The sequence below is a fragment of the Canis lupus genome, chromosome 18 (genome assembly GCF_003254725.2).
Source record: "Canis lupus dingo isolate Sandy chromosome 18, ASM325472v2, whole genome shotgun sequence".
NCBI lineage: Eukaryota > Metazoa > Chordata > Mammalia > Carnivora > Canidae > Canis > Canis lupus.
The window spans coordinates 49,216,889-49,238,401 of NC_064260.1; the positions used below are offsets into that span (position 1 = coordinate 49,216,889).

The 21,513-nt window shown below is 42.5% G+C and overlaps 1 protein-coding gene and 1 long non-coding RNA gene across 28 annotated transcripts in view; one reads left to right on the forward strand and one right to left on the reverse strand.

Moving 5' to 3' along the window:
- Positions 1-1,434: 1,434 nt before the first annotated feature.
- On the forward strand, positions 1,435-10,986 carry LOC118351364 (uncharacterized). The gene is made up of 3 exons (XR_004806701.2): positions 1,435-1,609; positions 8,934-9,376; positions 10,801-10,986. It is a non-coding gene; the product is annotated as an uncharacterized LOC118351364 (long non-coding RNA).
- The window catches only part of PPP6R3 (protein phosphatase 6 regulatory subunit 3), a 144,312-nt gene continuing 132,236 nt past the window's right edge, over positions 9,438-21,513 (reverse strand). For 10 of the 27 annotated variants that reach the window (XR_007403696.1, XR_007403694.1, XR_007403693.1 and 7 more), the window contains 6 exons: positions 20,511-20,617; positions 18,693-18,843; positions 14,496-14,513; positions 14,108-14,227; positions 11,158-13,446; positions 9,438-10,956 (listed from right to left, as the gene is read on the reverse strand). Coding sequence is in view for 13 of the 27 variants with exons in the window: in XM_025446119.3 (XP_025301904.1) it covers positions 10,905-10,956; positions 14,108-14,227; positions 14,496-14,513; positions 18,693-18,843; positions 20,511-20,617 (448 nt within the window). In the remaining 14 variants the exon portion in view is untranslated. The remainder of the gene's footprint in view (positions 10,957-11,157; positions 13,447-14,107; positions 14,228-14,495; positions 14,514-18,692; positions 18,844-20,510; positions 20,618-21,513) is intronic. The other 17 variants (XM_049096829.1, XM_049096828.1, XM_025446120.3 and 14 more) reach the window with 4 other exon arrangements.

The following is a 21,513-nucleotide window of genomic DNA, read 5'->3' on the forward strand; positions in this document are numbered from 1 at the left end:
AACTGACTGAGCCACACAGGCGTCCCTTCTATAGTAACTTCTAGTTACACCTTTTTTTTTTTTTTTTTTTTTTTTTTTTTTAGTGGTGACCCTAGAGAGTGTATCTTGCATCCTTATCAGAGGATAATTAGTATTTTCAACACTAACTAGATAATGCCAGGATTTTGAAAGGTAAATTGTGTACCTTCTGCCTTCTGTATTGCGGTCACATATCTCTTTTTTAAAAATGTGGAGTTTTTTACTAGTAAAATTAGACATTTACTTGCTTAAACACATTTTTTAAGTTTGGTAAGAACACTTAATATGATACTCACTCTTCCAATACATTTTTATGTGTAGGATACATTATTGTTAACCAAAGGTACAATGTTGTACAGATCTCTGGAGCTTATCTGTCTTAACTGAAACATTATTCCCACTGATAAGGACCTCCCACAGCCCCTGGCAATCATTCCACACTTTGATCCTATAAATATGACTATTTTCATTACCTTATCTAAGACAAATTATGTAATCTGTGTCTGTGACCAGCTTATTTCATTTAGTATAATGTCCTGGAGGTTCATCCATGTTGTCCTAGATTACAGAATTTTCTTGTTTTAACAGGCTGAATGGTATTCCATTGTATATATACATGCCCTAGTTTCTTTATTCATTCATTCATCAATGGACATTTGTTATTTCCACATATTGGCTATTGTGAATAATGCTGCCATGAACATGAGGGTGCTAATATCCGTTTGAGACCCTGATTTCAATTCTTTTGGATAAATAACATGGGATTGCTGGGTCATATGATAGTTCTAGCTTTTAGTTTTTGAGGAACCTCCATATTGTTTTCCATAGTGGCTGTGCCATTTTACATTCCTACAAACAGCATTTGAGGGTTCCAATTTCTCCACCTCTCCAACAATTGTCTTTTTTTTTTTTTTTTTAAGAGCCATCCTGACAGTATGAGGTGGTATCTCATTGTGGTTTTGATAGTCACTTCCTTGATGATGAGCGAGGTCAACATTTTTTTTTCATATATCCCATTGGTCATTCGCACGTCTTCTTTGAAGGAATGTCCATTAAGGTCCTTTGCCTACTTCTTCTTCTTTTTTTTTTTTTAAGATTTTATTTATTCATGAGAGACACAGAGAGAGAGAGAGGCAGAGACACGGGCAGAGGGAGAAGCAGGCTCCTCACAGGGAGCCCGACAAGGGACTTGATCCTAGGTCTCCAGGATCACACTCTGGGCCAAAGACAGGCACCAAACCACTGAGCCACCCAGTTGTCCCATTTTGCCTACTTCTTAATCAGGTTATTCTTCTTACTACTGTTGTAGGAGTTCCTTATACATTTTGGAGAGTAACCCCTTATCAACCATTTGCAAACATTCCATTCCATTCCATTCCATTCCATTCCATTCCATTCCATTCCATTCCATTCCTAGCTACCCTTTCATGTTGCTTCTTTGGCTGTGCAGAAGCTTTTGAGTCTGATGTAATCTTACTTGTAATTTTTTTCTTGTTGCCTGTCCTTTTGGTGTCCTATCCATGAAATCATTGCCAAGACCAATGTCATGAGACTTTACCCGTGTTTTCTTCTAGGACTTTAACAGTTGCAGGTAAATCTTTGATCTATTTTCAAGTTTATTTTTGTGTATGGTATAAAGTGAGGGTTCAATTTCATTCTTGTATGTGGATATCCGGTTTTCCCAACATTATATTAAATCCAAGTATCTTTTCACCTCCTCCACCCCTCCACAAGACACAGGCATATTAATTTCTTTTTGTCAATTATTTCTCTTTCTGGTGCTCTCACTTCCAGCTGGATTTCCTTCTCCTGGGAACATTCCTTTCAATGCAGCTCTGCTGATGTTGAAGTCTCTTGTTTTTGTTTTTCTGAAATTATTTTTATTTTTCTTTCATTTTGAAGGATAATTTGCTAAGCATAGAGTTTCCAGGTTGGCACTTCTTTCAGCGCATAAAATGTCACTCCATACTTTTTCACTTTCAAAAGTTCCGAGGAAAAGTAGTATGTCTATTGAAGGCTATGTCTTTTTCTCTGGGGTTTGGTAGTTGCGGTTCTCGTATTTTTTCCTCCTTGGCCATCTGGAGAATTTACTGAATGTAAAGCTTTATGTCTTTTGGTTAATTTTGGAAAAGTCTTACTGGTGTTTCTTCCACCTGATTCTTATCCCCTTCACTTTCTGGGACTCCAAATACATGTAGCTTTTTGCTACAGCTTTTTGTTGTGTCCTCTATTTCTTGTAGGTGCTTTTCTGGATTTTCCATCCTTTTCCTCTCCACACTTGTTTTCCTGTTTTCTACAGACCTATCATAAGTTCCTAAATCTTATCTTCTGCTTTGTCCAATCTCCTTTTAAATTCATTTATGGGGTTCCTAATTTAAATTATTGTACTTTTCAGTTTTAGAATTTCCGTTTGATTTTTTCTTTGTAATAGATTCCAGTTATTTTTTTTGTAATATATAATTTAAATGTGCCAATTGGACACTTATTGTCTTGAATATATTAATAGTTTAAAATCTAAAATCTCCAAGATCTGGATCACCTGCTTTCTCCAATTTTTAAAAAATATTTTATTTATTTATTTATTTATTCATTCATTCATGAGAGAGAGAGAGAGAGGCACAGGCACAGGCAGAGGGAGAGGCAGGCTCCATGTAGGGAGCCCGATGTGGGCCTCAATCCTAGGACTCCAGGACCACGGCCTGGGCTAAAGGCAGGTGGTCAACCACTGAGCCACCCAGGGACCCCCGCTTTCTCCAATTTTCAATCACTCAGCACGTGTTGTCTTCTGGCACATCTAAGTTTTTACTCAATGCCAACATTGTGTATGGAAAATGGTAGCGGCTTTTTGGATGATACAGTTGTCCTTGTGAGGGGATTTGTTTCTTCCAGTAGTTAAGATTGCTCTGTCTCTGCTGTCCCCTTACCCCTGGAGTGTAGTCCTTTGGTGGTTTCAACATGTTCAACATGTTCAACATGTTCCCTCCTCCTTTGAAGTCCCTCCTCCTTTGAAGTCCCTAAACTCCAATTTCTGCCTCCCCAACACTGAGCTGCCTAAAGACTCTTCTTAGCCTCTTAGTTTCTCAGCTATTTTCTGCTTGGCTTTGTAGCATCTCTCCCTGCATAGCTTAGGAATCATCAAAGGCCTCGAGAGGTTATGTAGTGAATGTCAGGCTCACTCATGTTTCTTTGCCCCAAGATCCCGTGCTGTCGGTCTTGGCCTCCTTCATGGCTATCTGCTCCAATTTGTCTCCCCAGCCTTGTAAGGGCTGAAAGCTTTGAGCCTCTACTTTCTGCGGCTCCTCATACTTAATCAGCTAAGTCCGCAAGGTGAAAAGCGGCATGGACTGTCAGGTTCACTTTGATGCGTTTCCTTTCTCTCTAGGACCCTGGCCCTTCAAGCACATGCAGCCTAGCCTATCTGCTCTCTACTCACTGCCTTCAAACACAAGATTATAGAGGTTCTATTGTTGTCTGCAGGATGTTTAAACTGATGAAATCACTCCGATAGCTGAAAACTTAAGTCCTTTTCTTTGCAATTTCTAATAATTACTTAGCTACCGTATTTATGGTTTGATGCACCATCTCTTAACCTTACCCAGCGGTTTTAAATTTAAATCCTAAACTTAATATTGTCTTTTGTTTGCATTTTCCTCTATCTTCGGCTTTTGTCACTTTTATGTCTTTCATATAAACAATATATTGCTGGTTTTAAGAGTTTATTTATTTATTCATGAGAGACACACAGAGAGAGGCAGAGACACAGGCAGAGGGAGAAGCAGGCTCCATGTAGGGAGCCTGATGTGGGACTCGATCCCGGGACTCCAGGATCATGCTCTGGGTCAAAGGTAGGCGCTAAACCGCTGAGCCACCCAGGGATCCCGCTGGTTTTATTTTCAACCCCAGTCTGACCATCTGTCTTTTAAAAAGACAATCTAGATTGGATGTAACAGATTATATCCTTTCTTATTTTTGTTTGGGAGGAGGATTAGGGGAAACCATTTCTCTCTACCTGGAAGTTCAGAAATAGGTGAGGATTATAATGTGGAAGACAAAACCTGGTTAGAAAGTCTAGCTTGAGATGTGTGGCTAAATGGGCTTGTGAATACTTCATTCCCAATGCAGAATCACATACCTGACTACTTGCAGAGCTGTACAACCACAGGTTTTGTCCAGAGGGACAGAGCTTATACATAGACAAGCTAGAACGTACTCCTCAGTAGGCTGGCAAACGTGAAAAAAAGCACATAAGGCATTGAACCAAAAATGCAGATCCTTTCCCAATTAATCAATCCCTCTCTCCTCCCCTGAGTGAGATTAGTTAGAGAGAGGTCAGGAGTGTCAGTGTAGCAATACGATCCCATAGAGAAATGAGACCAGGAGAAAAAATGATTCCCAATATTGCCCACTTGTTGATCCTTTTAGTCCATTAGACTTCACCATGAAACTATAGTCAACCATTGTGTGGCTGTTCCCCAAGGAAAGGGAAGCAAAGGTGGGACAACTCTGCCCCACCTTCATGCTCCTCCCCCACTGCAAGCTTCCTGCAACAAAATGTTGGTTGCAGTTTTAGTGAAGATAATAAACACTGCCCCCCTCTAATCTTGTAAAGTATCCCCTTGGAGAGAAGACACAGCAAATGTGGATTTACAACATTCGTTTTATTAACGAACCTGTTTTGAAGAACATGGTTTGGGTGTTTCCTAACACTTGATCCTTGGGTTAGACACATTTACCCACCCGGAACAGGCATTGGACAAATGCAAACCTCTATCTCCAAGGACAGAAAGATTATTGTATGGTGACGGGTAACCGAGAATATATCATGGGCAGACAAATCTAGGCTGGATTCCAGAAAACACTGACCCAAGCATGCTCAGGTCCTCTTCCCAAATCCACCAAGATCTGGCCTCTTCTCTTCTGCTGGGGAGGAAAGGGAATGCCCTGGTCACCATGCAACAAGGGCAATGTGTCCTCCCTAATGATGTTCAGTGTTTGCTTTATTTTTTGCTCCTTTTCCCTATCTTAAAAAAAATTTAAGGTATAAATTACGTGTAATAAAGTGCATAGATTTCAGGTGTTGAGTTCAGTGAGTTTTGACAAATGTCTACAGTCATGTAACCTCCATCACAGAAGATCCAAGTTTCCTTGGGCCCCTTTACAGTTAATCCCTCCCTTCTCCTTCAGGAACAAACCATGTACTCATTTCTAGCCTTGTCAGTCTGATTGGTTTTAGAGCTTCACATGAAGTACTCTTGCTTACATGTCTCACTCCTTTCCTTTGACGTTTAAGATTGATAACACTAAATTACATATTAACATATTGCACTTATCATAGTTCCTATTTATTGCTGAGTGATATTCTATTGTATTAATATGCCATAACCCACTTAACCATTTTCCTGCTTTTGGGCATGTTTTTAATCTTTTGTCATTATGAATAAAGCAACAATAAATATGCTGGTCTATCATCTGTGGATATAGATTTTCATTTCTCTTGGATGAATATCTAGAATGGCCAAGTCATAAGGTAGAAATATCCCCAATTTAAAAAACTGGAACCTTGCCCAACAGATTTCCATGTTGGATGCCTTCTTTTAGACAGCAATGTGAGTCCCAGTGGCTTTACATTCTCATCAGTACTTGGTATTGTCAGTTTTTTTTTTTTTAACTTTATCCATTCTTCAGATGGGAAATGCTTTTTGTGGTTTTAATTTGCATTCCTGGAAGACTATTGACACTGAATGATTTTTCATATTCTTGGCCACTCATGTACCTTCTTTGTGATGCTGTCTCCTGCCCATTTGTTAAACTGGGTTTTCCATCTTATTTTTGATTTGCATTTTTCTATCTTCAGGGGATGAGTCCTTTATCAGGGCACCCAGAGATCATTTTCTTCATGGCAGGCCAAGGCCTACTTGTTCATTCTGAAGAACAGAAAAATTTCATTGTGGTAAAATCCCAGTGCATTTTTCTTCTGTGACTTGTGCTTTGTGTTCTAAGAAAACTTTGCTCATTCCAAAGCGGTTTAGATATTCATGTTTTCTTTTAGAAGCTGAAGTGCTTAGGTTTAAGACTTCGAACCTACTCTGAATTAGTTTTTGTAGAAGGTGGACGGTAGTAGTCAACGTTCATTTCTTCCCATACAAATACCCAATCGTTAGTTAGGGGCTGAAAAGACTTCCTCATGTCACTGCCTTGGCAATGCTGCTGAAAGCCAAATAACTGCATTTGTGGTTTTTTTTTTTTTTTTTTTTTTTTTGCATTTGTGGTTCTATTTGCAGATTCTATTCCATCTCCTTGAGCTACTTCAGGGGCTGGCAACCTCTCTGTAAGGGGCCAAGAGTCAGTGTCCTGGGGTCTGTAGGCTCCATGGTCTCAGCTGCAACTACTCCACTCTACCAGTGGATCACGAGAACAGCCAATGGGGGTCAGGTCCAGCAGCAGGTGGGGGCAGTCCCAGAAGTCACCTAAAGGTCTTTATTCCTGTGAGTTCACTCTTCAAATTTAATTCTCACATGCACACTGATCTGCTTCAGAACTGTTTTGAGCACTATTCAGTCTTTGTTAACATTTCTACTGTTTGGCTATCAAACATGCCATGCAGCCAATCTCCATTTGTTGTGCTACTTTGAAATTAAACTGTCAAATTCTAAGCAAAACAAAACAAGGCAAAAGGCTTTGCCTAGGAGTATACTAACAGCTAATATTAAATGCACATTTACAGTCAAGTATTATTCTACTACATAGAATATTGTGTTACACTTAATCTTGACAACTCTGTCACTTGCTAGCTGGGCATCCTTGGAAAAAAACCAGTTCACTTGTACACCTCTTGTGCATGTATAAAATGACAGCAGCTATCTAGCTCATAAAATCACTGTGAAGTAAAGTGAATGCACATAAAGCACTTAGAACAGAGCTGGCATACAGTAAGGACTCTATTCTATGTTAACAAGTAGAGAATCCTCCAGGAAAATAAAAACCAAACTAAACCAAATGCCTCACCTAAAGCAACATGCAGCAGCACTGTCAGCCGCCATGGTCCTTGCCTTTGATGCATGCAGAACATATCTGGGGGTGGGGGTGGGGGGATCGAGATCACTGCAAAGGCAGCGCTGTGTCATCTCTCTTTGGTAAGTTCTGAGTAAGTAGTAGAGATGGTGAAGGCAAAGGGAGCCAGCATATGCTGAATGCTGAAAATTAATGACTGAAAAGGGATTAACACGGATGGGAGTGAGATTGAGAAAGAGGAAAGTACATCAAAGTGAAGAAAGAACACAGGGTGTGCAATGAGTCAAGTGGCGATCAACAGCATATGAATACGCTGTTCCAGTAAAGCTACCCGTAAATAACAGGTGATGGGCTTGAGCTGGCACATGGGATGTAGCAGACCCCTGGAGCCACCTGACTGGAGTGAAGCAGCGTGAGTTTTCAGGAGGCACGGGTTTTAAGTACAACAGCAGGTTCTAAGCCAGGATTAGAAAGGTTAGCTTGTGACTTTATGGGGCTGAGAAGTAAGCAAAGGGTTAACACTAACATTTATTAACCATTTACCATAGGCAAGAACAATTCTACTTTTAGGCCTGTAAACTTTATCAAGTCCCATTCTGTCAGGAAAAGCAGCTGAGACAAAGAGAAAGTAGTCCTTATGAGAGGGTGAGGTGGGATGAGAACACAAGCCCCTGTCTTCAGAGCCCTGCCCTCGATCACCCGGAGGGATGCCCGCAGAGCCCTGGTATGCAGAGGCATGTGCCTGGACCAGCACAGAAACCCCTGGTGAAGACAGGTTCTGAGGATCAGGAACCACACTTGTTTATGTGAACAGGTGGAAGGAGAGTGAAAACCAAGCAGTGAGGTAGTACTGCATGTTAAACATCATAATGGAAAACCTGAGAAATTTTATCACCAAAGAATTACACTACTGGTAGGGCTGAGAGCCAAGAATACAGATTGGAGAAGTGCAACCCATGGAGCAGGTGAGAAGCTAGAGACCAGATAAACCATTGAAAGAGCTAGTGGCAATTCTGTCAGAAGTACACCCACTGAACACTTGTGGGCAAGATGAGTCCCTGACACTAGGGATGGCATACCCTTAACTCGGGATATGAAATACAGCCTGTGAGCTTTGTCAGGAAGCCCTGACCATTAAAAATTAATGGTGCTATAGCAGCAATGTCCATAATAGCCAAAAAGATAGATGAATGGATAAAGATGTGATAGATATCACTCAGTCATAAAAAAAGAATGAAATCTTGCCATTTGCAACAATGCAGATTGAACTATAGGATGTTATGCTAAGCGAAATAAGTCAGAAAAAGACAAGTATCAGATAATTACACTCCTACGTGGAATTTAGGAAACAAAACAGATGAACACAGGGGAAAGGAAGGAAAAATAAGACAAAATTAGAGACGAGACAAACTGTAAGAGACTCTTAACTCTAGGAAACAAACTGAGGGTTGCTGGGGGTGGGGTGGGGGAGATGGATGGGGTAACTGGGTGATGAGCTTGAAGGAGGGCACGAGATGTAATGAGCACTGTGTTATATGCAACTGATGAACCACTCAATTTTCTCTCTGAAACTAATTACACATTGTTAGTTAAACTGAATTTAAATAAAAAATTTAAAACAGTAGGGAAAAAGAAATCAATGGTGCCCTCACATAACTTGTCTGGTTATTAAAGCCTAAGCAAGGTACAAGAGATTTCTAGAAACAAAAAAATTAGACTTTATTTTTGTTGTAGTTATTTTTAATACAGGTAACTGTATTGTAGACATCTGTTAGCCTCGCAATTCAATGAGGCCAATACACAGAAACTAGAGACTAAATGAGAGTGTACTTGCTCCTGGCCCTTGGGCTGGCACCCCCAACAGACTTTCTTTTCATTCTTATGTCTTTTCCCTCCCATGTAAGACAAATTAAACAAAACACTACTCCAAAGAAAAACATCAAGTGCCCTGGCATCAGTGGTAGGTGGGATGCAACAAGATGCTGTTACCTTAGATGGGATGGAAAAGCCAACCAAATCCAAACTGTGGAGGCAGCAGTGCCATCCCTGGAGCCAAGCCCTGGAGGTGGCCAGCAAGGCTCTTCACCAGGCAAGACAATAGTGTACCATCTGTCAGCGGTCCCCGAGGTCCGGCACCATGGAAGTCAGCATTCTTGAGACAAGTGAAAGGAGCCCTGTCCTCTGGTGGCGCTAGGTTCCAGAGGAGAATGCATGAGGACAGTCTCTTCTGAGAGGAGCTCACAACAGAAAGGGTTCCTGAGGAGGCGTGCAAAGGCCAAGTAAGGCACCCTTGCTGTCCGTCCCAGGGCACGCCACAGTCTCTACTGTCCTTGACAGGTCTGCCCTGGTAAGCCTCACACAGAATTTCTACACCATTTACAGTGAAAAAGTAAATAAGAAATAAGGCATTAAACATTTGATTTTTTTTTTTATTTCCATATGCAATGTAATGTTTAGGCACGCTGCTTGGGATGCTAGTTCTAAAAAAATCGTTGGCCATTATTCAGAATATCCTTTTGGTTTTAAATACTGGTCAGGACAAACAAATGATGTAAAAATACGTGAATAGTTGTCTATTACAGAAATGAAAACCTGATCTGCATCTAAAAGTGCAAGAGGTGAAGAAATTTAACCCTTTCCCCAGACGATATGGCAATATATGATATATTGCTTCAGCTGTTTGAGAAGGCTGTGATGTATTTTTATATTGACATAGAAAATTATAAATTACATTGAATTAGTATCCATAATCACTATATATATACACAAACCAGTTCTAAAAAAAATACACTGGTTTAGGAGTTACGAGTGGAAACCTCACAAGGTACAGGAGCACAATTACCATGCTTAGGTGCCAGGTTCTGATTTCTAGTTGGAAACACTAGCCTGTAAAATGAACGTGCTCTAATCCATCCGTAGCACGAGCATTCTTCAACTGGCCTGCCTGATATGGTTTAGGCTTGTTAAATATGCAAATTGCTCAGAAATGTTCATTGGTGATGCTTGTTAACAAGGTAAATTTTGGTGAATGGGTTAAAAGGCAGAGGAACTACCAAAACAAAACAAAAAACAAAAACAAAAACGAAAAACAAAAGAACTCAAACCACAAGCCATGTACACTCCAAATAGTCTAGTGTTTCACCTGTAGGAATAACCATTTCAAGCAAACAAGACTTTAACAGAACATATGGCTTTACAATAACATCAATTTATCAACTAAGTTGTAGCAATAAATACTTAATCTCTACCAATAGACTTACATTTTTTGATCCGTTTAAAACAATACAGAAAACAGTTACCAATCAAAAACTGGTTATAAAAAGAACACCAAATATTTCTTATTCAAAATCACGTTTGTAAGTTAGAACAACCAAAATAACACTTAGAGGGCATTTCAACCCCACATCTCCTTGCCAGCCTGGAAGAGAAATGAATTCAGAATTTTGTACAAGGTGAAAAATGTATGAAAACTGCCTAATACTTTGGTCACACTAATAATTGTCAAATAGTTATGTTTCAAATACAATAGATCTGTGTATTCACTTTTATAAAACTATTCTTACAGCCATTTTAACTATAGTATTACTACTATTATTACATGGGTGGCACGATCTTATTTCACAGGCTACCCATTATTTAGAACAATACAATATAAACATACGCAAAAATTCTTGGTATTTGTCAATGTGCAATATTTTTACACTTCTGGATTTCTCTGTACAATGTCTTAGAATCTAGAATATAAAGGTTGCTGGTCCTGATCCCTTGCAGAGTGAGTGCAGCAGTGACGGCTTGGTGGGCTCCAGGTGACGTCTCCAGAGGCCCTGAACGGTGGCGGCCTGCAGTCCTCAGCCAGCAGCAGCAGGGGTCACTCATCATACGGGGCCATTGACGGATGTGTCGCCTGGCATGCTTGGCTGGTCAGTCCTGCAGAGGAAAAGACAGACATGTGAGGCATGTGAGGCAGAAAAACCAACTTGGTTTAGCTCCTTGAGCATGGGAACATTTATTTTAATATTGTTTATGCAATGCCTAGCACAAAGCCTGGCACTTATAGTTACTTATTGGAATGCTTCAAAAACGCATTAATCGAAAACTCCAGGAAATCTAACGGTTCCTAAGCTTCACCTCAGCTCTGGTTAACAGGCATTTAGCAAGGGCTGTAGCAGAGCAGAGTTCCATGAAACCATCCCACTTCGGCCTCCTAGAAGCACACTGTAGACCAGGTCAGTGGTATTTAGACTGTTGCTCCCAGACCCATCACGAGCCATGTGCTCATCCCCTCCTTCAAACAGCTTTTTATTTGTTCCATATATTGGACTCCACATAAATTACACTTGAAAAGCAGGATTCTTCTACTGAAAGAGGAAAAAAAAGGCTTGTAAACACGACCAGCTTTTGAAAACAGGTGTGTACTTTAACAAATGTGCTCCCACCAGGCAAGTGTTAGGGCTGAAGTTGGGAGAACAGAAGAGGGAATGCTAGGGGCGCCTGGGTGGCTCAGTTGGTTAAATGTCCAACTTTTGATTTTGGCTCAGGTCATGATCTCAGTCTTGGTGGCATTCCCAGATTTTTACAAAGCAGGCTTGGGAAAGGGTGCTTAGAGATGTACCTAGAAGCACATGGGTGCTTCTGGACCAGCTCACAGCTCACAAGCTCAAGGCTTCAGACATTTGCTAATTGTAAGAGAGAGCCAAAAAGCTGGCTCCACAAGCAATGCACTCTGCTTACACTGATGGTGTCTCCGTACCTCAGAGACCAGGGGACTGGGGTTCTGCCAGCAGACACACCGAGTACAAATCACACCATCACCACTCACAAGCTGCCGGGTCTCGAGTCCATCTTCTAACCTCTCCCAGTTCAGCTCCTCCCCCTGTGAAAGGGGGACAACAACCCCCCTAAAGGTGGGGGAGTATGTGAAGTATACAAAGTGCTTGGCATACAGGCTGGCATGTGCTTGATAAACAATAGTTAAAAAGTTAAATTCCGTGGCAGTGCAAACCATTAAGTGCAGTAGTGCACGCCTGTCAACCCAAGGGGCCCTGATACCTGGTTGTGACACAAATCATGTGGGGAAAAGTGCAGACAGAAAGGCCCAGTGGCTCTCTTCACCTCCCATACATTGCTCTTAGAACACAGATGGGCTCGCGGAACCACTTACCTTCTCCCTGCCATCATAGCAGCTCAATGCCACCTTCTGAGCAGCCTTCTCCACTGCCCCATCTAAGTGGGACTCCTGATCTCCCATCCAGCTGGCCCGATCCTCCAGCAGCACCTCTTTCTACATGTGCCTAGATCATCTGGGTGTCTGTTATGCTACTGCTTTACCCCCAGGCCTAGACCACTGGCTGCCACACTCACGTGTGTTGGGTAGAGGAAGGACAGATGGATGAACGCATGGACACACGTGATGCCCTTGTCTTCGTCCACTGGCCCTCCTCAGTGTTTCCCCCACCACCTCAGTCCAGCAGATTGAGGGGCAGGACTCTTCACACCAGACGTCTCTAGGTGGGTAGAAGAGCAAGCAGGTTCCCCCAAGGCAAATAATTTTGCACTCCAGAGAGCCAAGGAAATGATCCCAGAGCTTCCTGTATCATTTATGTCTGAGAAACCAAGAAGAGACTCCTGAATCAACTCGAAATTGGAACAGACCTGGATTGTCCTGCTTTCTAAACAGATCTCGATATAAAGGAATGTTGTAGACAGAAATTAGGGAAAGGACATAACTGACTGGGAATAAGATCCTACAAAATACCCTTGAAAAAACATCCACTGGAAACCGCAGGCAAAAAGAGGTGACTTGCCCAAAACACTTAGAAGCATACCTGGGGCCGGATCCATCAATGCTGTAGTGTCACCATGCCTCCTCCTCCCAAAGCTTTCACTAGAGCCAACATGCTCAAATAGTTCTTATAATTGATTTGTTTTATACACCAAGATTTTTTTTTTTAAATCATAGAAAAGCAAACTCCTCATTCTGGCTATAATTCCCATGAGAAACAAAAGCAGGGTTTGGGCCACAAAAGAGGTTTGTCAACCAGTGAACAGAGTGTGCCCCCTGCTGGGTCCCACTGGTTATGTCACCCCTAACATGACTGATTTTGGGGGTGAGGATCTGGTGAGGGGGAAAGACAGCTTTTCTGAAATGGCTTTAAAGATTACTTTATTCCTTATGCAAGGAATGTACAAACTTAGGTACATATAACAAGAAAAGTTAACTCTGGGAAGTGCTGAGCAAAGTTCCTTGTGGTCCAAGGGCAAATCCTCATCTTCTGGCGCGAGCTCTGGAGCAATCGGAGGCCGCCCTTGCTCTACCTGCGAGGCCGTGTGTATGGGCCAGGGCGCCGGCCCTCGGAGGCTGAGGCTTTGGCTTGGCCTATCCCTTCAGACCACTGGCTCAGTCTAAGCAATAGGTGACTAGAAAGAAAACATCACATTCCAAATCACTCAGCTCTGGCAGTGGGATTATCACACGTAATCAAGACAAATATTTTGCATAAACAAAACCATACAGGGAATCATCTGAGTTAAGAATATTTAGAAACATACAGAAAAGGGTCTCCAGGAAGGCTCTCCCCATGTGTCACATGTGCATGATTATGGGAAAAGGAGTACCACCAGGGGTTGCTTGTGGCTGGCAGCTGGTAATCTTGTGGACCCCATGAGAACTTGGCTGCCACAGCCTAGTGGCCCCCGATCCCAGGGGAGGCTCAAGATCAGCCTCAAATTAGTACTTCCTTTAAAAAAAAAAAAAGTACAGGGGAAGGTTATGCCAGCATTGGAGACCCTTCCCTTCCATTTTGAGGAATTTCTTTAGAGAGCGAGTGATATTACCAAATCTCCAAAAACCAGTTTTTGACTTTTGGGGTAAGGAGGTAAACCGTTCTGAGTTCTTGGCCCAGGTACCCTGCCTAGATGTAGCCTAAGATAATGCTACTATACTGAGTAAGTCACTGAATGCCTGAGGACAATGACTACTCCTATCTCTCCTGCTTCCCCAACTTCCCTCCCAGCTTCCAGGAGAAAACAGTGACAGCCAGAATAGGACCTGGGCAGGTTGGAGGAAGTGAGGAGTTACCTCTGCTCTGGGTTACTGTTGGGGGGCCGGGGGCCCACAGACTTCACCTCTGCTGTCTCAGGGCTCTCCTCAACATCTTTACAAGCAGCATCTTGAGAGGTAGACAGTTTTCCTTCCTCACTGCAGTAAAGAGGAGGACAGGCAGTGTTAGGCACCCCAGGTACCGGCAGGGGTGGAGGGTGAAGGCACATGCAAATGACCCTGGAAGTCATGGGTGCCATGGAGTAAAGCCCTGGGGCTGAGCATGCTCAGGGGAGGGACCACAGGGGCCACAGACAGTGACTGGGAAATCACAAAAGGAAAGGATCACACACAAGAGGGAACCAAAGGAGGGACAATGTAATGCAGCTGGTGTCTGATAAAGAATGGCCCGCATTACTGTACATACCGATAGGATTTCAACACTCTGAAGCCAAGTGTGCAAAATAGAAAAAGAAATGTACAAGAGTTTCAGAATACTCCTATAAATGAGGAATGTGGGGGGGTAATATGTCCACGACTGCACATAAGCAGAACTGCAGACTCGGTGAAGGTGTCAAATGAACCTGTTTGAAGGAATGAGTCTTTAGTTAAGGCATTTTGCTTTCAGGGCCCAGCCCAGCATTAAACAGTCAGCAGGAGCAACCCCTATCAGCTTGCTGCTCCTATCATATGAGCAGGGTACCAGGTGCCTGCACCAGGATGCCTTCTGACAATGCATGAGAAGTACATCATAAAGGGAGAGCCAAGAAGTAGCCAGAACAGGTAAAAGCTGATCCTAAGAGGGCAAACAAAAATATAGAAAGGGTTATCTCCCCCTCTCCTGGCTCTTGGTGGAGAAAGACAAGTAGCAAATGCTTTTGATTGACTGTGGGGTAGAAAGTTAGCTATTCTGTCTGGACTTCCCATTTGACACAATCAAGACAGCACTAAAATAAGCTCAAGGGCAGCTAGAGGTTCCCTCTGGGAAGGGCCATCATTCTCAAGAGGGGAGTCCTGCCCTGGACTTGGTTATGAAAAGCCTAATTTTAGGATGATCTCTTGGGTGCCTTTCAGATGGGTCTAGGCAATTTATAAGGAAGAACTTGAACTAAAGTCTAAAGATTTGTTAACAACTCGAGCTACCTGGTTCCTTACTCTTCTCTATCCTCATTATCCATGCCCTCCCCAGAAAAGCAACTATCCTGATGTGTTTATGTATTACTTTCATTCTTATAAAATGTACAGTCATTGCATATGCATATTTTGAGGCAAGTAAGTGGCTCTGAATTGTATACCTCATTGTATTTATCTCTGTAACTCAACATACTCTGGAAGATCCATGTGTTTCTAGTGTCGATGGCACAGTGCCTGATGGTGTGCACTGCCCAATTCCACCTGGCTTCTCACAATGCCCCTCTATGCACAGTGCTGCCATGCTCACCACTGTGGCCTCCACGTGACTACTCTTCTTCTGGGACTGCTTTTAGTGGCACTTTCAAGTTTTCTCTATAGATAAATGGGTTTAATTATTTAGGAATTTTCTTAACTTTGATGTAGTTTATGACTGGTATTTTGCCTGTTATTATACATCCTAATTGCTGATTACTGATGCAGAGAAAGGTTACTGATGTTTAAAACTGATCTGTTCCCCCAGTAGCTTTGCTGAACTCTTACTAGTTACAAAAGTTTGCTACTGACTTGGTGGCAGGTGATGATTATTATATTATTATAATCGAGCCCACAACCACAAGATCACAACTTGAGCCGAAACCAAGTTGGATGCTTAAATTGACTGAGCCACTGAAGTGTCCCTGTTTTGCTCAGTTTTAATCATATGTGGGTATGGAACTTTATCAGAAGCATCATGAAAAGCCTCAAATGATTTCCTCTCAAGCTATTAACATATTGTAAATGACATGGGCACTTTTCTTGGCAGTCCAGGGAAAACCATAACTTAATGTTATGAATTATTTTTAATGTGCTACTGGATTCGGTTAGCAAATATTTTCTACAGGATTTCTGCATTTAGTTCGCTTGTAAGTGTATAAACTGATTGCTTTCTGTAATCATCCTTATCTGGTTTTGGAATTAAGATTTCACAGCCTCATAAAAAGATCCAGCAACTTCTGCACTTTTTCTACTTTCTGCAACAACTGAGACAGGAGTGCGCAGATGAATGTGCACAAAACAGGATCGAATCATTACTACAACCAGCACATCCTATTTACTTGTAAAGCTGGCCTGCCCTGGAGCTGGCTTGCTCCTTGTTTTCCACCACAGATAATGGCTCGTGTCTTTTGTCCATTTAAAACTTATTATTAGCTTGTTTTTTTCTTGTTGATATTAGGTTTTTCCTTTACCCTGCTCCTGAATCTTCCTTTGTAGGTTATGGCACATCTTTTCATTTTATCATGTTTTTCAGAATACCAGAAATTAAATAAAGAAAATTCATCAACTTTTTTCCTTTATGGTTGGTTTTTTAATGGTTAAAAAACCCTTTAACCTTCAAATTATAAAGATACGCTCTCATGTTTTCTTCTCAAAGTTGTAGTTTTGCCTTTCATATTTACGTTGAGACAGACTCAGTTTTATTTTTCTCTGACAGAATTGTCATTACTTCTCAGGCTATTCTTTCCTTGCCGACTATAACACCATTCTAGCATGCACCAAGTTCCTGTAACTGTGGTGTCTACCTGCACAGCATGTCCAAAAGGAGATCTCACTTGGTGATGCCTCTGCCTCTCTCCTTTCCTTCCTTCTTCAAAATGACCTTGGTTATTTCTGGCTCTTTGGTCTTCTTTACGAATATCACTATCAGCCTCTAATCGCCATGAAAAGCTCCACTGGGATTTTGATTAGAAATGCAATCATTTTATACATTAACTTGTTAAAAAATTGCCAAAGGAGCAGCCTGGGTGGCTCAGCAGTTTAGCACTGCCTTCAGCCCAGGGTGTGATCCGGGAGATCCAGGATTGAGTCCCACATTGGGCTCCCTGCATGGAGCCTGCTTCTCCCTCTGCCTGTGTCTGTGCCTCTCTCTCTCTGTCTCTCATGAATAAATAAATATTAAAAAAAATAAAATTAAATTAAAAAAAATAAAAAATTGCCAAAGATGAGCAGCCCTGGTGGCTCAGCAGTTTAGCGCCGCCTTCAGTCCAGGGCGTGATCCTGGAGACCCAGGATCGAATTTTGCGTCGAGCTCCCTGCATGGAGCCTGCTTCTCCCTCTCCCTCTCTCTCTGTCTCTATGAATAAACTTAAAAAAAAAAAAATCTTAAAAAAAAAAAAAAAGCCAAAGATATCGTCCCGTGGCATATCTCTACTTATTTAAACCTTTATTATGCCTTTCAATCTTGATAGACAAGGCTTAACATTTTAATTTTAAAAGGGGGAAAAAATAAAAAAAGGGGGGGGCGCACATCTAGGACACCTTCTATCGATTTACAGGATGCATCTGACTCACATGTGTCTAAAAAACTTGCTAAACTTCCCTAGTAATTCTAGTATTTTTCATGAAACTGCTGGGAATTTTTTGTGCAGAAAATCATAATCTACAAACAAGAACCATTTTAGTCTTTCAAATCTTTGTATGCTTTGTTTTTGTTTATGCAGCATGTGCTAAGACCGCTAGCTAGTACAGTGCTGAAGAGAGCAGCAGTGACTACAGGCCCGTCTCACTGTCCAGGTCATGTCTTGGAAGGGAGCATTTCTCATACCTCACATCTCACTGTGAACAATCAAGTCGGCTACAGATTTTCAGAACACACCTTTAGCAGTTTCAGGGAGCTACTTTCTCTTCCTAGGCTGCCAAAAAGTCATGAATGGCTTTAATTTTTTCAAATACTCCTGTCTACTAAAGGTCCGAATAGATTCTATCTTCTTCAGTCCGAGAATCACATTTAGTATGCTTCACCAGGTCACCCTGTCCTTGAGTGCACCTTGTGACTCAAGAACACATAGGTGGATTCAGTTTGCTAGCTTTTAACTTTAGAATCTCTCACATATGTACCCCCACGGGGAATCCATGCTCCCCTTCTGTGCTGGCTGTTCTGTAGGGACCTCACCACAAGGTGGGACACATCCCTTCTTCTGTGCTGAAGGCTCTGCAGAGTATCGAGACGCAGTGACGAGCGCCGACCCAGCTGCAGCACCCAGTTCGAACAAAAAGGCTGTCACTGCTCTTTCAGGTTTGTGTTCCTATTTTGCAGTATGATTTCTTTTTTGGTCCATGAATTTAGAAGTGAGGTTAAACTGACTGTTTAAGCTATCACTCTGCTATTGAATGTTCTGGCTGTATTATGTCTGGAGAAGACGGTGTGCAGGGCACTGACCCTGTTCTAGATGGGCCAGTGTCTACTCTTGACTACAGACATGTCCATTTTTATTGTCCCATATTTTGAACCTACTAGACTTAATCTACAGTCTTCTGAGTACTAGAAAGGCAGAGGAGAGGTACTTGGAGACCCCAAACTCTCCCTCTCTTCATTCAGATTCATGGGGCTGAACAGAGGTGCTCGGAAGATGTCAGGCTAATGTCTGAATCCACATCTCAATCCAATTGAAGATGTTAACACTTGAGATCCCCAACCCAACCTGAAGCTGCCAGCAGGACCTGGCCTGGTTACCTTTTGAAAACTGCGGTCTCTGTCTTGGCATCTACAGTGAGGCTCAGAGTTTCCTTCATGCCGCCATTCATCACTGTCTCAGTTACCTTGTCTGTACTTTCTGTATCCTCCTCTCCGTCAGAGCTGGCTTCCATGGCTACACTGGCTGGCGCTGAAAAGAACACATGGTGGATGGTCACCCTACCAAAAACAATAAGCATCCCTCACCTTCTGTGGGGACCCAGCCACCCGATGTTCCATCTACTGCTTGAGAAAGAGACAGTTTGCCGATTGTTGCCTAAATCGGTTCTTGATGGGCACAGGATTCTTGAAAACGCCCACTAGAGACGTTCCATAGGTTTTCATCTCACAGGGCCAGCAGAACCCTGTGGCCTTCCCAGCCCAGAGTTTACCCACACTCTCAACTCCTCCCAGTCAGCCCTCCCATTCCGGGGCTGTTCCAATTCATAGCAGAAGGTGCAGTGGGCAGCTGGATATATTCAGCCTCTGCCCACTTCAGCCTACAAGTGCTGAGATTATAGTTTGTTCAGGGTACTGGTCTCAGTGGTCTTTTTCCTTTCACTTGGGTCCTTTTTTTTTTTTTGTTTTAAAGTTACTTTCTTATGGTTCCTTGTGGATTATTATTCCGTTGTTCTGTACTAGTGAGCCATATGCTATATTGGTTATAAGTGTGGGCTCTGAAGTCACATTCCCTGAATTCAAACCCCAGCCTCACCACTTACTAGTTGTTTCACTCTAGGGCAAGAGTTCTCTTATCTGTAAAATGAAGTTACCTAAACCCACCTGCAGAACTCAGGGTAAAATGGGGTCAACTCTATAAAATTTGGAGAAGAATGACAAATCAACTTTAAGTTACTGGTTTTATGACCTCTCCTGTCCTTTGGTTCTTGTGCTCCCCTCCATCCCACCTAGGTCCTCATTTCTTTTTCCAAGACTTGCTTTTTTTCCCCCTCTACATACTGATTCCTCACACCCGTTTCACCAACCTCTCCCCCTCCCAGCTCCCAAGCCCCATTCATCAGGCTAGAAACAGCTCAGGGCCTCTGCAAGGAATAACATGTGCAGTCTGAACAACGAGACAACCCACTGGATGTCCCTGACCATTTCAACTGTTCATAAAGGTGAAATGAAAAGAAATAGCCTAGGGCAGCCCCGGTGGCTCGGCGTTTTAGCGCTGCCTTTGGCCCAGGGCGTTATCCTGGAGACCCGGAATTGAGTCCCACATCGGGCTCCCTGCATGGAGCCTGCTTCTCCCTCTGCCTGTGTCTCTGCCTCTCTCTCTCTCTCTCATGAATAAATAAATAAGATCTTAAAAAAAAAAAAAAAGAAAAGAAACAGCCTTATGCCTGAAACATGCTAAGACACACACGCATGCTCCAGCAAAGCAAATTCCAAAGGACAAAAGAACTTGGTACCAGCGAGGCTTGAAAACACTGACACGCCTAATTCTGATTTTATTCACACTGGGCATTGCAGGCAAAGATGTTCTTCTTTTCTGGGTCTGTTTCCATTTCTGTATATTGATAGGACTGAACAACTGACCACTTAGGTCCCTAATGCCTTCTAAAATCACCATGCCATGGTTCTGGAATGAATACACAATTTATCAGTTGCCCTGAGGACATCAGACCTACCACCTCAACTCCCTGAGCCCTTTGAGCCCTTGAGCCTAAGAATCAAGACTAGCTTTATAAACTGTTATGTAGACAAAAGCAACTCTTCAGATCTAGAAAACTAAGCATACAGTCAAAGCCTGAACAACAGTCAGGTGAAAGGCCAGCAGGCTGGGTCAGCTGGTGCCCTGCTCTCCACACCCACCTTCAGGCTGCGCAGCCAGCGTGCCAACGCTGGGAGTCAGAGGGCCCATCGGCTCAGTGCTGGTTTCCATTTCCACTGGAGAATTACTCCTTAAAGAATCTTTTGTACTTTTAGAAAAGAGAAAATTCAGATGTTAGCAGTGGCAAATAGCCCTCAGTTACCATGATTCATTCACAAAAACCCTTTCAAAGTTGTAGGCTCGCTGGGGTGACAGGAGCAGTCTGTCACAGACTCCAAGTACACAGAGATAGATCTAGGTGCAGAGGGCTGCTTGCAGAGCAGGTGAGCGCAGGCAGGTAAATATTCTGCTAAGTCAGTAGGATAGGAGCATGGGGATTTCGCAGAGGTTTGCAGACAGGTTCAAAACGCACCAGTCTCTCATCCTCCCCCTCGGTCCCAAGGGCTGGGACAACAGGGGCTGACACTGTGCACCATCAACTGTACCTGCTGTGATTTTTACAAAAATCCCTACTTACCTTGAGCCAAACTGCCTGAGGGCCTTAGTGATATTTAACAAGAAAACATGACCTGAGCACAAGGGGTAAAGGGCAGCAAGCTTCCAAGTAACCAGGGGGTCTTATCCTCTAGTTACAAAAGACAGAAAAAAAACAAGAGGTGGAAACCCGACTGTTCAGTGCTGGAGTGGAGTTAGTGAAATAACTTAAAATACTTTGGAGACATTTCCCACAACCTCACTTTTGCCCCTGACAATGGCTTCCTGCTATCCTTGAAACTGCTGTAAAGCCACACAGGTGTCAGCCAGCCCCCTGACTGTTGAAGATGGTAACCGTGAGCTTGTGATAGTTCACGCTCCCATCTTGCCTATTACCAGTGATTAGTTAAAAAACACACTTTTTTGCTCTCCATGACAGCACGGAGAGCAACAAAGTCTTTTAAATGTGTAGTTGAGACAAAACAATGTTTAGCAAATCAAACTAAGCCTAGTAAGACATGAAATCCATGGTTAATATTCAAATGCTGGCAATATTATTCAGGAAAATTA